The 16,089-nt window shown below is 25.1% G+C and overlaps 1 protein-coding gene across 3 annotated transcripts in view; it reads right to left on the reverse strand.

Moving 5' to 3' along the window:
- Positions 1–2,532: 2,532 nt before the first annotated feature.
- The window catches only part of LOC129978058 (FMR1-interacting protein NUFIP1-like), a 29,507-nt gene continuing 15,950 nt past the window's right edge, over positions 2,533–16,089 (reverse strand). For 2 of the 3 annotated variants that reach the window (XM_056090606.1, XM_056090608.1), the window contains exons 4-12: positions 15,378–15,460; positions 13,396–13,488; positions 12,222–12,562; positions 10,137–10,220; positions 6,952–7,050; positions 6,679–6,777; positions 5,818–5,937; positions 3,970–4,073; positions 2,533–2,875 (exon numbers count right to left, since the gene is read on the reverse strand). In XM_056090606.1, the coding sequence (XP_055946581.1) occupies positions 2,789–2,875; positions 3,970–4,073; positions 5,818–5,937; positions 6,679–6,777; positions 6,952–7,050; positions 10,137–10,220; positions 12,222–12,562; positions 13,396–13,488; positions 15,378–15,460 (1,110 nt within the window). In that variant the 3' untranslated portion in view covers positions 2,533–2,788. The remainder of the gene's footprint in view (positions 2,876–3,969; positions 4,074–5,817; positions 5,938–6,678; positions 6,778–6,951; positions 7,051–10,136; positions 10,221–12,221; positions 12,563–13,395; positions 13,489–15,377; positions 15,461–16,089) is intronic. The other variant, XM_056090607.1, reaches the window with a different exon arrangement.

Consider the following 16,089-nt stretch of genomic DNA (forward strand, 5'->3'; position numbering starts at 1 on the left):
GAACCAATCCTGCTTGTGCTAAATAAAAAAAGAATCCCGATTAGATGTGTGAATGGCATAATGTTAAGTCCATATACGATATACTTAAAAAAGAATTTAATCTAAAATTTTAAACGCATTCTAGAATTAGATTAATGAAAACATTAAACGCAAGGAAAACAGTAATACTTTCAAAAACTTAAATTTCGTCATTTGCAGAACAAACACCAAAGTAAAAATCTAGCAGCATATAGAATTTTGAATTTCCTATTAGGTATGTTGAAAATGCTTTTTTCATTCATGTTTCTCAATGGATGGTTAAAAAGATGGTAAACATAAATTAATTCAACCTGCTGCCATCTGAGTAGAACAGGATGAGTCATTTAGATACATTTACAAACAGGTTGATATAAAATTTGTAGTAAGTGTTAGAGATAATCAATCACAAAGAATTATAATCTCTTTCAACAACACCTTAAGCATGCATTTATGTGTCTCAAGAAACGAGAATTGACTAAAGCAACTGATGAATTAAAGATTGAATTACAAATAAAACTTAAGGTCATATAAATATCCATTGTTATGTTAAATCATATTGCAAACATCTCCAATTTCTTCAGCTATCCTGAGACTTAATATAATGTCAATTAAAAAAAGGCACGTAAAAAATTTTAAATTGCTAATTTTTTTAACAAAAATTTATATAATAACAATGAAAAAAATTTATGCTAAAAAGTCAATTACAGACAATTGCAATTTTCATAGTACATTCTGTTTTAAACTAGGAAAAAATCCTTACAGCCAATAACGATATTTTGCTAATTTCTGGGAATACAATAATATATATTATAAGGACTAAATATTCAATTCAGCAAAAAGAAAAATATTTCATATTGACATATCAAAACATGATTGGTTTTTAACAAATGCATTTCTACATACATAATATGCATTAACAATTTAATAATGTAAATTCTGAGATTTTATTGTGATGAAATTATTAATATTTTATTACTAAAACTAAATAATGCTAAATTCCATTAATAGGAAAACTGATTCAATAAAAATTAAAAAGCCCAGAATAAAAACGAGTATCTTTCATGGAAAAAAAAGCACACACTGCAGAACTATTACAAAATTGTAGGCAAAACTGGAATTAAAAATTTAAAAAAAAAAAAGGAAACAAACTTATGATTCATTATACACACGATTATAATTTATATAAAAAAACTACAAACTGGCAGCAGAAAATCTTTCACCTTTCATTTTGTATCACAGTAGATCTTTGTAATCTAATTTCAAAGAAATATACAATAACAATTAGGTTACCATGAACAGAAGGTGACTATAATATAATAAAATTTTTATTATTTAACATTATGGATTATCATCATTTCTGAATTAATTAAGAAATAAGTTAAATATTTTTTTCTGCAGTTTTCAACATCATTAAAGGGATGCTTGTTTCATTACAGGTACAGAATCCAGATCTAAAGGAATTGCAATACTAGTTAATGTTTTTTAGAATTCCAAGGCAATTAAAACACAGCAGTATTGGACGTTACTCTTAAACTTTCATAATATTTTATTTTGATCAGAAGTTTGTTTGTGCTGCTCTATAATACTAAAAGAAAAAGAATAATTGATTCCATGGAGGACAAATAAAATGCAACAAAAAGGAAAAATTCTCTATGTTCTGGATGATTAAAATGCATTTGCTGAATTATAATCAGTAAGTGAATATTTTGGGCTCACCCTTCTCCTCACAAAATTCCAAAACCTGAAAAAGCACAGTTTTATACAATTTTAATTAACTTTAACTATATGCAGTTTTGCATAAAATATTTAAGTATAGGTAAGGGAGTTGGGGATTATTATTAAATGTAGGTAAGGGAGTTGGTTTCAATATTTTTCATATAATTTTTTAAATTAACACTTTAAACAATACTTTTTTAAATACAATCCTAATACATTAATACAAAGCTTGCCAGAATTAATGTGAAATGAATCAAAATCATAACTGTAAAAAAAAAAAAGTTAAGTACCTATTTGATAATCTATTAATGATTGATGAAAAGCGAATGACACAATCAATTTTACAGGAGATAATGAACATGTGCAGGTGAACTTTAATATATTTGATTTACAAATCATTAAGAGAGCACTTATTTATGGAAAGTCAAGCTATTTGCAAGGTATTTTATAAAAATGAATATCAAAAAGCAAAATGGAATCACTGATGACTAATGATGGCTGGAATAGTTGTTAGGATATAATAATTAATCTATAGTGCAAGCAACAATTTTACATTTCTTAAATAGGTAACTTCCATTTACATTGGATAAACCCAGATTCTACAACATAAAGAAACAGTTTCTTTATAATAACATTCTCTCCTATTATTTCAAATGAGATTTGTATATAACAATACTACTACTGAAAATAAATTTAACAAAAATTAAATTCTTTTTGTAATGTAAAAAATTACTCAATTTAAACAGAAAATTTTATTTTCAACAAAACAAGGTGTAAATTTATAAAAAAACACACACATTTTGTTTTTAATTGTTTTATTAGCAAAACATTTATAAGGAAACAACTATACATAACAACTTTTTAACAAATGTTAAAAACTGATTCATTCAAAATTTATTACATATTTTATATTCTGGGAAAATCTGTAATATTCTCAGTTCAGCTCAATGACCTGCAGTACGTAGCTCTGGTAAATTTTAATGCAGCACTTTTAGTAGATTTCTCCCCTCCTCTCTCAATTTTGCAATGAATCAGAATACCAAATAACGAAAAGTTAATCATCAAAAAAATTATTTTTCACTATGTAGCGAACACACTGCATTATGATGTTTCTTTCATGTCTGATGTCATCAGCTAGGAGCTAAATAGCAAAAAAAAAAACAAAACAAAAAAAAAACACTAAGTTATTTACCAAATATATATTATAAAATTAAACCACAGTTTTTTTAAGCTAATGCCAAAGCAAAAGTTATCAATGCAATTTCTCCATTATGGTATTTTCTATTACTTTATGTTTATAAGGCAGTAAAATTTATTGTAACAGTCTCAATACATCATTCCTTTGTTATGGTATTTTCTGCCATTACATTTTTAAGGCAGAAAAATTTATTATAAAAACATAATATTTATATTAATATGAAAATTATCAATTTTTAAAAACCTTAATCTGTCAAATTAATCTCAAAAAACTGGTTTGACAAATTCAAGAATAAATGTTCAGCATATTCAAAATTATCATATTTAGGATATTCAATAAATTTTAAGACAGAAATGCACTTTATAGTTTGACAATTATAAATCTCATAGTTAACCATATTCTTTGAATAAGAATATGTATTTTATTTTATATTTTTTTAAATCACAGTTGATATATTTTCCACACTCAAGATATGATAAAAATATTTAAACAATTTGCCATAATATTATTTACAGACTTTTTAACTTAGATGAATAATGTATATATTAAAAGTACACTAAAATCAAATACTGTTCTTTCCCTTTTGAAATAATTATGCTACGGAAAAATTATAAATCCTCAAAAAAATACAAAGAATAAATATAAGTAAAAATGGATGAAAAATGTTTAAAATTTTTCCAACTCATTATAGTTCTATTTATTAAATCAATAAAAGTCATAAGAAAGTTGAAAAATCAGAAAAACTAATGAAAAATAACAAATTTTCAACCATTTTTATTCTTTTGATACCATTTATAGGACTAAAAAGTATCAATTCTTTACTTAATTATTCTCCTTTTATTTTTCATCAACTGGCAATTTCTCTGCATTATAGTAATTATGCCCTCCTCCTTAAAGCTCACCATATAACTAACCTCAAAATTTACTTTTGAAAGGAAAAAAATTGAAATATATTGGCAAAACACCACTGCTAAATTAAATTTCATAAAACATAAAATACACATTTGTAATAAGAAACGAATTACTGAAATCAATACCTTCTCCAACAGTGTACTTTTACGCACTGGAGTTTGATCCACTACATTTTGCCTATTTGAGTATTTATTTTGGTTTCTATCAAATTTCCTGTTGGATCTTGCAGCTACAAAGAGAAATATAAAATGTCATCCATATATATATATATATATATATATATATATATATATATATATATATATACTAAAAATAAGCATGTCAAAAATTAATAACATTTTTAAAAGCAGCACATCAAAGAAATAATTAAAACAAAACATGATATAAACACAGTTTTGTATTTCATCAACTCTTTGTAACAGAGAGGAAAAAATTAATGCAGTATGTCAATTTTAAAGTTTTTTCATAGAAAGTATTCTAAAACTTTCTTTTTTTGGGTGTCATTGATTTTGAAATATAAAAAATTTAATTTTAAAATCAAGAAAAATATTAACTGTTGCATATAAGAAAAATTAAATTGCAGTTACAACCAGATACAAAATTAGCAATTTTTTTTAAAAATCTAATTATAAAAAATCAAGAACACTTTAAAAAAAGTCTAGATTTTTCGAGGAGGATTCCTAAAATTCTTTGATTTTACTTACAAGCCAAAATTAGAGATAAATATAAAAGAAAGATGAAACAGATATTCATTTATTCAATGACAACTAAAAAACTAAACTCAGTGGTGCAACAGCGCATCTGGGCCAAGGCATATATCCCAGTTAGGTGGTCACCATAACATGGAACTCCCCAGTGTTTAGTTCCCAAGCATGCATGGTCCGCAGTTTATAAATCCACTGAAGGGATGAAAGGCTAAGTCGATCTTGCCTAGCCCAAGGATCGAACCTCAGACCTGTGTGTTGGGAGTGTGAAGTGCTACCACTATGCGACCGGGCTTCATTTATTCAATGAATAAACAATTATTATAACATAAAGCCTCTTATCGCAATGCAAAATAAATAAATAAATATAACACGGCTTATAAAAAAATAAAAATAAATATATAACATTAACAAGAACATGCCCATTTGGATGCCATTGATTTAATGCAAGTAAATTAACCATGCCTTCATTCATCAATATGACTAAAGGCATAGTAATATTAACCCTTTTGGGACTGGAGGCCTCTTTCCTAGATGGGCATATGTAAAAGGAATCTTCCCACAGGACGAGAGTTTAGGGGTCGCTAAGCCTAACTTTGAAAAAAAAAAAAAATCACAAAAAATAAAGTTTAAGTTCTGTCATTATTTTTACTACCTTTTTTATTATTATTTCATTGATAATATGAGCACATTCTTCCTCAGGCAAATAGCATTTTCTGCCAAAATAAACTGAAACCAAGGCCTTCCATAATAACAGTGGATAAAACAGTGGAATGATTAAAAAATATTGTTTGATTGGCTGCTATAGAAGACATACATCATGAATTTATGGCAAAAATAGAAAAACAAATAAATTAAAAACATTTCTTTGGAAAAATACTAAGTTGGGGGAAAAAAACATCAACATTATTATGTCTGTGAAAACAAAAGAAAATAAGAAGCCCGAGAATAATTTCTTATGCATAAGTGTTTCCAAAAATAGAACCAATGAAATTGAATGATAACTCTGTTAAAGTTAGAAAACAATTAGAAAAGTATTTAATATTTTATTTGTATTTAATTTTAAAAAAATATATACAATTTTTGAATTTTTTTGCATTATATGAATTTACAATTAAATAACATATTTAAACAGAATAGAATTAGCACATACATATAACTAAATAAAAATGTTTATAATAACAGAGGATATTTAATAAAACAACATTAAAATAGTATTCTACTAAGAGCATTATACCAATAGGAATTTATTATATAACATTAGCATACCATTATCCCTGGAATGTTTGCCAGAAGGTTTGTCTTTTGAAATTAAATCATCAGAGTTTGAAATCTCATTCAATGGCACTTTTGCTACAGGCATTTCAATAGGAGAGTCACCTTCTGAATCTAGAATAACAAAAAGTAATAAGAGAAAGACTTATTTCACATACATATCTTTTAATGCATTTTAAGATCATACATTGTATGCTTAGATGAAATTACACATTTATATACTTCTTGAGTACTAATAAGAAACTTATCATTTTATGCCTATCTCAAGGAACTTCTATATATTTTTAATATAATGGTTTTTATTACCTGAAAATTTTAAAATTATGCGAGGAAACAAGAGTGCATTAATGAAGAAAACAGTCAATTGTTACATCATTAAAAAGATTATTTCACTAAAAACAGACCAAAACTTAATCCAATTTTCAATATGGATCTTATTTTTGAGAAACATACATAACACAAAATATTTTTAGATTCATGAACACTCTTATTACAAAACCTGCAAAGCTATAGAGATTACAATTTATGATATTATAAATAATATGATTCTGCAGTTTTAAAACAAAAGGAGAAAAATAATATTTGAATTTAATTTATTGTTGAATCACCTAAATCCGAGGAGAAAAACCGATTTTAAAAATTATAATTATTTTAAATAAAATCTGATAAAAATGGTGAAAATTATATAAACTGAATTCTGATTGAATTTTAAGTAACTTGTAGGGGGAATCATAAGAATAGTTAATTATTTGCATACAAGTAAATTAAAATGGTTCTATAATCTTCAGGGCATATTTTGCCTATAACAATTCATGAAAAATGGAACTACAGTCAAAGATAGTTACAATTTCTTACCATCATTGATTTCATGAGTATTAGATTCCTTACTTTCAAGAAGCTCTGTCTCAATGCATTTCCTAGAAGGCAATTCAGATGGTGGTTCATCATCTGAATCTGAAATATAAAACAGATATTTTCGTTATTTATAACTAGTGAAAAAATCATCCAAATAGTTACCGATTTGTATAGAAGTAAATTAAAATGACTTTGTGATTTTCAGAGCATAACTTGTACATAAGAATTTGAGAAAAATAGAAATATAGATCGAAGAAAGCTGAAATTTCTTACCATCATTGATTTCATGAACATCGGATTCTTTGGTTTCAAGCAGCACTGTTTCAATACATTTTCCAGAAGGTATTTCACATGGTGGTTCATCATCTGAATCTGAAAAAATAAAATTAGGAATTTTTCTTACATAAAAACAATGAATTTTTTTTATGTCTAGTATGGGAGCACTAAATAATGAACTCATAGACATATTAATAGGACAAGTACAATTTCCAAGAACAAAAGAATATAGAATACTGCACACAAAAACATCAACATGTCTCTAGATTTGCAATGCATAAAACATCTACAGATAAATCAAATGCACAATTTAAAAGATAGTACACATTATCTTCTGTAATATGAAAAATTTCTTTAATTGCATTTATTTCTATTGCAACTTTATATTATATGCACATAAATATTTCATTCATGTAGATAAAGAGAATTTTTCAGAGAAAAATAATTTTCATTCCTTTTTTTCATGAGCTGACATTAATTTTCTAATCATTATGATCAGTAACCAAAGTAAGGTTTTTTCAATTTGAAAGCCAAAGACAAAGGAAGGAAGAAAATCATAAAGAAGCAGCAACTCTTTATGGAATCGAAATGGGATTTTCCCATGAAAGACCAGATTCAGCACTTTTTTTAGGCTTGTAAAATCAATAGGACATAGTACATCAGACCAATAAGAAAAATTAGACATAAGAATATGTAAAATCATAAGTTTATGTGATTCAGAAGTACAAAAATTCTTATAATTATTTAAGGGATAAGAAAAGATTCACTATATGGAAGTGCCATTTACAAATGCAACAACCAGAAATTTTACAATTTGAGACACTAGTTATTTACGAATTAATGGTTGCAATGAAAAGTCTACATTATACCCTTTTATTTGAAATGCATAACCTGCAAAATGCTACTTTAAAACATCTACTACTTAGAACTATTTAAATGTGTCTAGCTAAATAAATAAATAAAATAATATTAATAATGGTACAAACAATATATTCCTTTCATGAAATGCATTTGAGATGAGAAATGCAATATTAAATATCAGATGTCAAAACTATTGTTAACTTTCATTACTAAAATTATATTAAAGCTCTCTATTACAGCATTTTTTTATAGACTTATAACCTTAGTAGTAAATACCAGATAAGGATGATAAAACTTGGAATTACTGCATTTTTCAAATTATATCACGCAGAGAAAGAACCAATATAATTTATAAAATTTAAAATATGAAAAATTGAAACTTTACAAGAGTTTGAAATTTGCTTCTTAAAATTTATTGCAAGTCATAGACACAAGACTCTTTTACTGCAAATATTCTTGAAAATTTTACTTCCTGATGTATATATATATATATTTCAAAGAAAAGAAACTTTTTTTTTAAATCAAATAAATGATAAGTCAGAAAAGGTTAAAAAGAAGAAGAAAAAAAATCTTGGAAAAAGTATGAATTTCAAATTTTAAACATACCAGCTGATGTGTGTGTGTGTGTGTATTAGAATTTAAATCTACTAAAATATACTATAAGAACAAAACAAAATCAATACAACAGAAATTTTTAAAGAAGTTCTTATCTTTGTAAATACTTATTTTATCTCATTAAATCAAAGAGAGGGAGAGAGAGAGGAAAAATCATAAAAAAAATATACTGAATTTTATTGATCCTTATTAGACTTAGAGAAAAGAAAATAAAAGTACAAAATAATATTTCCAAAATTTCTTAGAACATAATTTTTTAAAATTTTAATATGGCTAATACTTTATACTTTAGACACTAAAATATATCAGTAATATTAAATTTCAACCATTAAAAAAAAAAGTCCAAGAATATTCAACGTGATTTCATTTTAATTAGAACTAATCATTATTACAAATACATTTTTATTATTTCAACCTCAATACTTTCAAAATATCTACAACAATAATTAAGAGTCCGTATCAAATTATATAAATTTAGTATCAAGAAACATAAAATTCAACACCATTACATAGGAAGGTCCACTCATTCCAATGGCTGTAAAATCTTTATGAATCCTCCGATAATTCAAACATTGCTACTAATTATATAAATAATTTTTAATACATAGTTTATTTGAGGTCTGAACAAAAACGTTTAGAATTTTTGAAGTGCATCGAAAAAATTCTGATATTTCTTTCAGCCAGCATATTTAAACAAAATATTGTACAATACATTTAATTTAGTTTTCTTAAAGTATTTCATATTAGTAACAGCTCTGCATAATTTAGGAGAAAAACATGAAAACCAATATATTTGATTTCATAAAACCTTTTAGTGGGTGAGAAAGAGGTCTATAGAAAATATCAAATTTCCTAAAGTTCTTATGGGGTATTTTTTCCTTCTTTTTCCCCCCTATTTATTTATACTCATTTTGAAGAAAAATTGTTTTTATTTTGATTTCTTCTTATTTATCAGGTACTAAAGTTTTATTAAAAATTTATATTCTAGATTTAGGGTCATGACAATTTTAAGACAAAAATAAATGGTAAAATGAATGGTAAATTAAAATTGGGAAATTACCATTTTTAAAGCTAATTGGTCCATGATGACAGGCAATGATGAAAAACCATTATGAGCTTTTTACCCATTTTTTTAAATAATCTGATCAATGTTTAAAGACATAATAATCCTAATATCTCATTGCCTTAAATAATGTGTGTGTATATATAAATCCTAATATCTCATTGCCCTCATAATTTATACACTAAATTTACTTTGAAATGTAAACAAAATTAGGAGCAAAATAAGATATGATACATGAAATTGAGTATTTTTATATCATTTTAAGTCAAAGATGAAATTCTCATCTTTCTAACATTTTTCACATATTTCTTCATTTCCCTTTCTTATTTCTACATTCCCTAGTAAGTCAGACTATAGTGATAAGACTTTTAGCTTCTATTCATATAATTGTCAGCTCTCTCTTTTTTCAGTAATCTTCAGGGAGAATGTTATTCTTTCTCACTTGAAAAAAAAGGAGTAATTGAAGAGTTTAAAAGTTTCAGAAATATTGGCTTATAAAACTCGATAAATGAAAAATTGTTATCAATTAATCTCATTTTAAAATTCACGTTTGAAAAATGAAGATGAAAATAGATAAGCAATGAATATCAAATAGTTTTAACATACAAATTTAAAGTTAATTCTTTAAGGGGGAAAAAATTACCTTCTTTTGCAGAAAATACATCAACTACTGGTGAACTTTTATCTACAGGAATTTCAACTGGGTCTTCATCATCTGAATTAAAAACTGTTATAATAAAAACAAAAAATTATTACTTATATATATATTTAAATATTTGATATCATCATAACATTTATTTCTGAAAAATGCACTATACATTTATAAAACTTGTTAGCCAAATTGCAGTTATATGCAAACAAGCATAAATGAATATGTAAGAAACAAAGGTATTACACCCCCTGCTTGCTCTACTTGCCAACCCCAAGAATCACATTGAGATTCTTTTCAGATCTCCATTTGATCTCAGTTAATTAAACTGCTTCTCATGTAGTTATGCATTTCTGCTAGAAATATAAAAAGTCTGGTAATTATAAATTCTCTTTTTATTAAAATTAAATTGAAATTATTTTACACTGAATAAACTGCAAGCATTAATTCTTCCTCAATTACTAAAAACAATATCAATTTTTAAAATTAAAATTTTCCAGCAAACTATATACTTATATGTATATATTAGAAACAAAAATATAAAATACTAAAAATGATTAAAAATAAAAATTATTTCCATCAATCAGTAATCAGTCATTTAAAACTTATTGATACGCACAATTGACTATTTCTCTTTTGGAGCTACAACAAACACTGAATCAAAAGATTTAATTCATAGGAAATTCATATACAATTATCTTGACTAAAAACTTGATTTTGAAGTATTAAGCAAATTTTTGCAAAGGTTTGTCCCAGTACTTTATTTATTGTCATACTATAAGCCAAATGAATTGGAAATTGCTTTCACTGAATTTGAATGATATATTATTTTCAGATGGAATAAGTAGTATTTGTGCAATAAAATAAGTTTTACCACATTCAGAGCCAATACATTTAATCTCTATAATGTTACATAGTAATCTGGCTATAATTAAGATTTTTCTGTTGCATAGACCTTTTGTTGGAACTAAATTACACAATAACATTATAACAACCCTAGCTTGAAATTCAATTTACATGTGTGGTATCCTGTTGGTGTCAAAGAGTTGGAAAACTTTACTGAAAATGTTATCATTAGAATCATCACTAAAATATCATCAATAGCTTGATAAGTAACTGTTTCCCTAGACAAATATGCTAATATCTGATTATGAATATCGATAGAAACAATGTTAGTAACAGAATTGCTCAATCTTTTAGCTCCTGAGGTATAACCTGGCTTAAATTCAAATCACTATATAAAATTGTTTCACTATATTTTGTACTGAAAGATAACACATATGTGGAAGTACTAAAGTAACTAGTATTTCCTTTGCCAATCTCCAATAACCATTCTGAAAATTCTCACTCAGGATCTGTCTCACAAGTTGGTTTTTTTAGATGGTTAAGCTTAATAAATTTAGACTAAAGATCATACTTTTTCAAATATCTGGCTACAGTAAAAGATCTTGAATCTTTTAAAACAATTGGTAAAACTTGTCTGAAGTCACTATCAAACAAAATTATTTTACCATCAAACGGCAAAGAACAATTATTGAGACCTTGCAGAAGTCTGTCAAGAGCATGAACATATGTCACAGGGTTTCATCTCAAATTATTAATTTTGTATCACATATTAACCTAGCTTTTTGTGTGTTTGGCTTCAGATTCATATGGTTTCTGAAATCAGTGTTATCAAGTAGTTTATCAATTTGAAATAAAATTGTTTCATAAAGGGTGACTTGCTTCTTTTTTTCCTCATAATAATTCAGTTATAGTTTCTTTCAAGTCTTTCTTCCAGAAACAGTGATAATTTAGTACTAATAGTACTCCTAGAAGCATGTACATATAGTTCAAAGGTTTATTAATTAATATAAGAAAAGAAAGTAAAATAGTCAGTAACAAAAAGAATTTTTTTGGAATAAATCTCAAATTTTAGTTTGAAATTTACCCTGAAGTTTAATGTTATTTTAATACAAGCTAAAAGAATCATGAATAAATTCTTAAGAAACAAAGGTGATAAATTTATATACAATAAAAGCAACTGCAATCTATTAAATATTAGAAAATAAATATCAAACAATGTATCTTAAAAGTTACCTTTTTCTTCTTCATTATCATCAGCTACTGATGATAATTCATTTTGCACTGGTTTACCAGAATCGATTTCCTCTGGATTGTTAATAACTACTTCTTTTGGCTTCTGAACTACTGGATTCTCTTTTAAATAAATTAGACCAGGAAACTGACGTATCTTAATGTGTGAATCCTCATCTGAATCTGAGTCTGAATCCAAAGAAGCATTTGATGTTGCTTTAGGAGTAGAAAGAAGCCTTTCATTTTTAAAATGAACATTCGTATTGTTAAACTGCCTCTTTCTTCGGTCAGTTCTGTTATGTCTTCTGTTGAATCTGTTCTCCAATCTTGGTTTTTTCATTTTCCTATAAAAATAAAATTATAGGATTACTATTATGACTTTTAATGTATGATTTTTTTTGTTGTTAATTTGCATTCTGGAAACTTCTGATTAAAAATAGCATAGTTAATTGATACAGATTAATGCTTAAAAATTACTAAATGAAAATGTTAAACACATTTATTCATATCAGTCTCTTTTAAAGAGGGAAATAATAAAATCATAATACTAAGAAGGAAATGGTGCATATTAGACAGCAGACTTTTAATAAAATAAATATTAGGATATTATTTTAGGAAAGGAATTTTGAATAAACTATGCAGAAATACTCATTTTTTAAAAAAAAGGAGATAACTCAGAAAAATATTTAGAAGCTCTTTCAGAAACACAAAACATTTATATCATTAAAAAATAGAAATGTCTCAAACTTTTCTGAATACACAATCAAATCCATTTAATATAAAAATTATTAAATAATATTAAAAACCTAAATTAATATGTAAATTTAATATATAAATATGTTTCAGAAAAAAACATTTTTTTTTTATGTTGAATCAGTAAATTTTACATATTTATATAAAATTTAAAATATATATGTTCATCCTGTAACAAGTCAAATGTCACAGGATGAACAAAATTTTTAATCAATTACAATATAATAACACATTAATATCAAACTTTATGCTATATAAATCCTTTATAAATCTTATATGGAACTAAATACATATTTCTATGATTTCAAATATATATATATATATATATTTTTAAATCAACACTTAAGTTAATTTTCAAAAATTATTATTTTTACAATAAATATTAACTTTATCAGTCAGTATAAATAAATAAATAAATATTTACCCAAAATCCTTAGTTTCAATTACTTCCCCACGTGCTTCCTTCTCAGCCTGCTCAGCCTTGCGTTTACGAATGTTTTCTGCAGTTGGGAAGCGCCTGTAAATAAAATTAACAAAGCATTATTTCAAAAACATGAAAGAAAATCAGATTCTACTTAAGCTAAATATGCAACAAAAAAATGAGAATATCACTGCAATAAAAATTTAATACCAATAGCAAGATAAAAAAACAAACATATAAGCCATTTTTTCCACTGTTAAAAAACAATATTCAATGATGATGAAATACATGTGCTATTAAAAATTTTTGCTTAGTGAAGTATTTTTTTTTTATATTTAAGAATTTATTTTCAATAAACCTGTAAAAACACATTCATAGTTCTAAATTGGTGATAAATTTGCACGAATTCCTAGAAAAATCTGATATTTGAAAATAAGAATATTTCCTTCAGATGACACGAAAAAAAAAAATTAATGAAAAATCATTGAAGCATGGAAATAAATAGAAAGTCATTTCTTTAAATAATTAATTCAAAGATATATATATATAAAAAAAATTATCTTCAGGATTTTTTCCTCCTGTTTAGCTTCTAATCAACTTATATTTTTACAATGGTCATTATTCAAAATTACTAACAATAATTTAAAAAAATTGAACTAACATATAATAAAAAAGATTACTAAGGCAGCTATAGGTATAGAGTTTAATAATAAGTAATCATCTAATAAATCGATTAAAATTTTGACTTTGTGTTTAAATGAGAAATAAGTAATTAAAATATATTATATGAAGAAAATCCTCTTCAATGAGTCAATTATTACATTAGCACATATGATAACTTCAATTTTATTAAAATAAAAGATGAAACGTTTATGGAAAAATTGTAAGTAAATGATTAAGAAATCAAAAGAATAAGATTGAACAAATTAAACTTTTTGTTTTATGGTCCATAAAAAATAGCTATTTTTCAGAGAATCCTTTCTTGGTATATCAGAATTGAAATTTTATATACTTATTTATTTTTCTAATATTCAGATTATTAGATTTTTACATGCATTTAGACTATTACTATTTTAATACCCTTATTATCCTTCCATCATAAATCTTATTTAGATTCCATATCAATGCAGCAAGTGAATTTAAGAAATAATAATTCTCAAGAACAAAAAGTAAATAAACAAGAAAGGCTTCTGCTGTTAGTTCATTTAAAATAGTGTGTTTTTGAAAATTTCAGTTCAATTTATTTTAGCTTTGCTTAGAAATTGTTTTCTTTATCAAAGATAATCAACATAAAGAATCTAAATATTGAATATTCAATCTCTAGTTTTCACCAAAAACATCGAAATTTGAAGGAGGAAAAAGAAATGTAAATATTTTTATTGTTGTATTTTTTTTACTGCTTGCTTTTACATTTTTTTTGGGGGGGGGGGGCTAAAGAATACAATTTTTCATAGCAGAAAAGATGCTTTTCACTCTCTTTTTTAAATGTTTTTAAAAACATTCAGTAATTAGAGAAAATTAGAGAAATTTATTAAAAGAAGACAAGTCTTTAATCTATGATCATTATAATCATAAAAAATATTAATTGATAATGAATTTTACTACAGAGAATTCTCGAGTAACAATGAAATAATGTATTTTATCTTCTTATCTCTTCTCAATGTTGTTTTATTTTAATGGTTAAATAACTAGAAACTGAAATATTTTAAAATCAATAATTCATGAAAATGTTTTAATTTATTAAAGGATATCTTTAAAAGGATAACATGCTCATTCATATTAAAATAGATGTACAAAATTCTAAAGTATATATATATATTCAGAATGATTTGTGTGCCATCTTCTGCTTCGAATCAGAATAAGTAAATAATTCTAAGCAATTCAGCATTTTATTAATTATTTATTTACTATTATTAACTATTTTAATGTTAGCACATCAACAAATTTTAATTACATATGTAAATATATATAAGGAAAATTCTTACCGCTTCCGTTCAGCTCTCCATTTAGCAATTTCTTCTGCATCTTTCAACTTATTTATAGCTTCGGCATACCCTGTTTCATGTTGCTAAAAAAATATTCATTGTATTGGTAAAGGAAAAATTCCAACATATTTACAGAAAAAAATTAAGCTATTAAAATTTTGAATAAGCAATCAAATGACATGTATTTAAAATGTAATAAATGTCAGCATATAATGTTTGCATTTAATCCATTAATGCCTAGCATTGATATATATGGACAGTCAGATTGTGCCCAAATCAATCACATTTCATTGTTTCTTCTCCTGTCTGATCCAAGATTTTTAATTTTACTTTACAATTATCTTAAAGTTAACACATTAATAGCCCTGTTAATAGTAGTGATACAATTTAAATTACATTTATAACTGCATATTCTACTTTCAAGAAAAATATAGTCAGCAAGAAGACGAACTCTTTTCATACAATATTTAAATAACCAAATTATAATTAATTCTATCAGTAAGTATTAACTTAGCCAGGAGGTTTAATGATTTCTTAAGTAAAATATATAATATTGGCATAATTTAAAATTAATTCTTAAAAATAAGAATAAAGAAATTTTAAAAATTCATGATACTAATTTTATTAAATCAATTTACTTGAATAAAACTTATGCAAAAAATAGACTAGTTACAATAAAAAACAATTGGTACAAATAAATGACCATGCAACA

The sequence above is a fragment of the Argiope bruennichi genome, chromosome 1, assembly GCF_947563725.1.
Source record: "Argiope bruennichi chromosome 1, qqArgBrue1.1, whole genome shotgun sequence".
In the NCBI taxonomy this organism is placed as follows: Eukaryota; Metazoa; Arthropoda; class Arachnida; order Araneae; family Araneidae; genus Argiope; species Argiope bruennichi.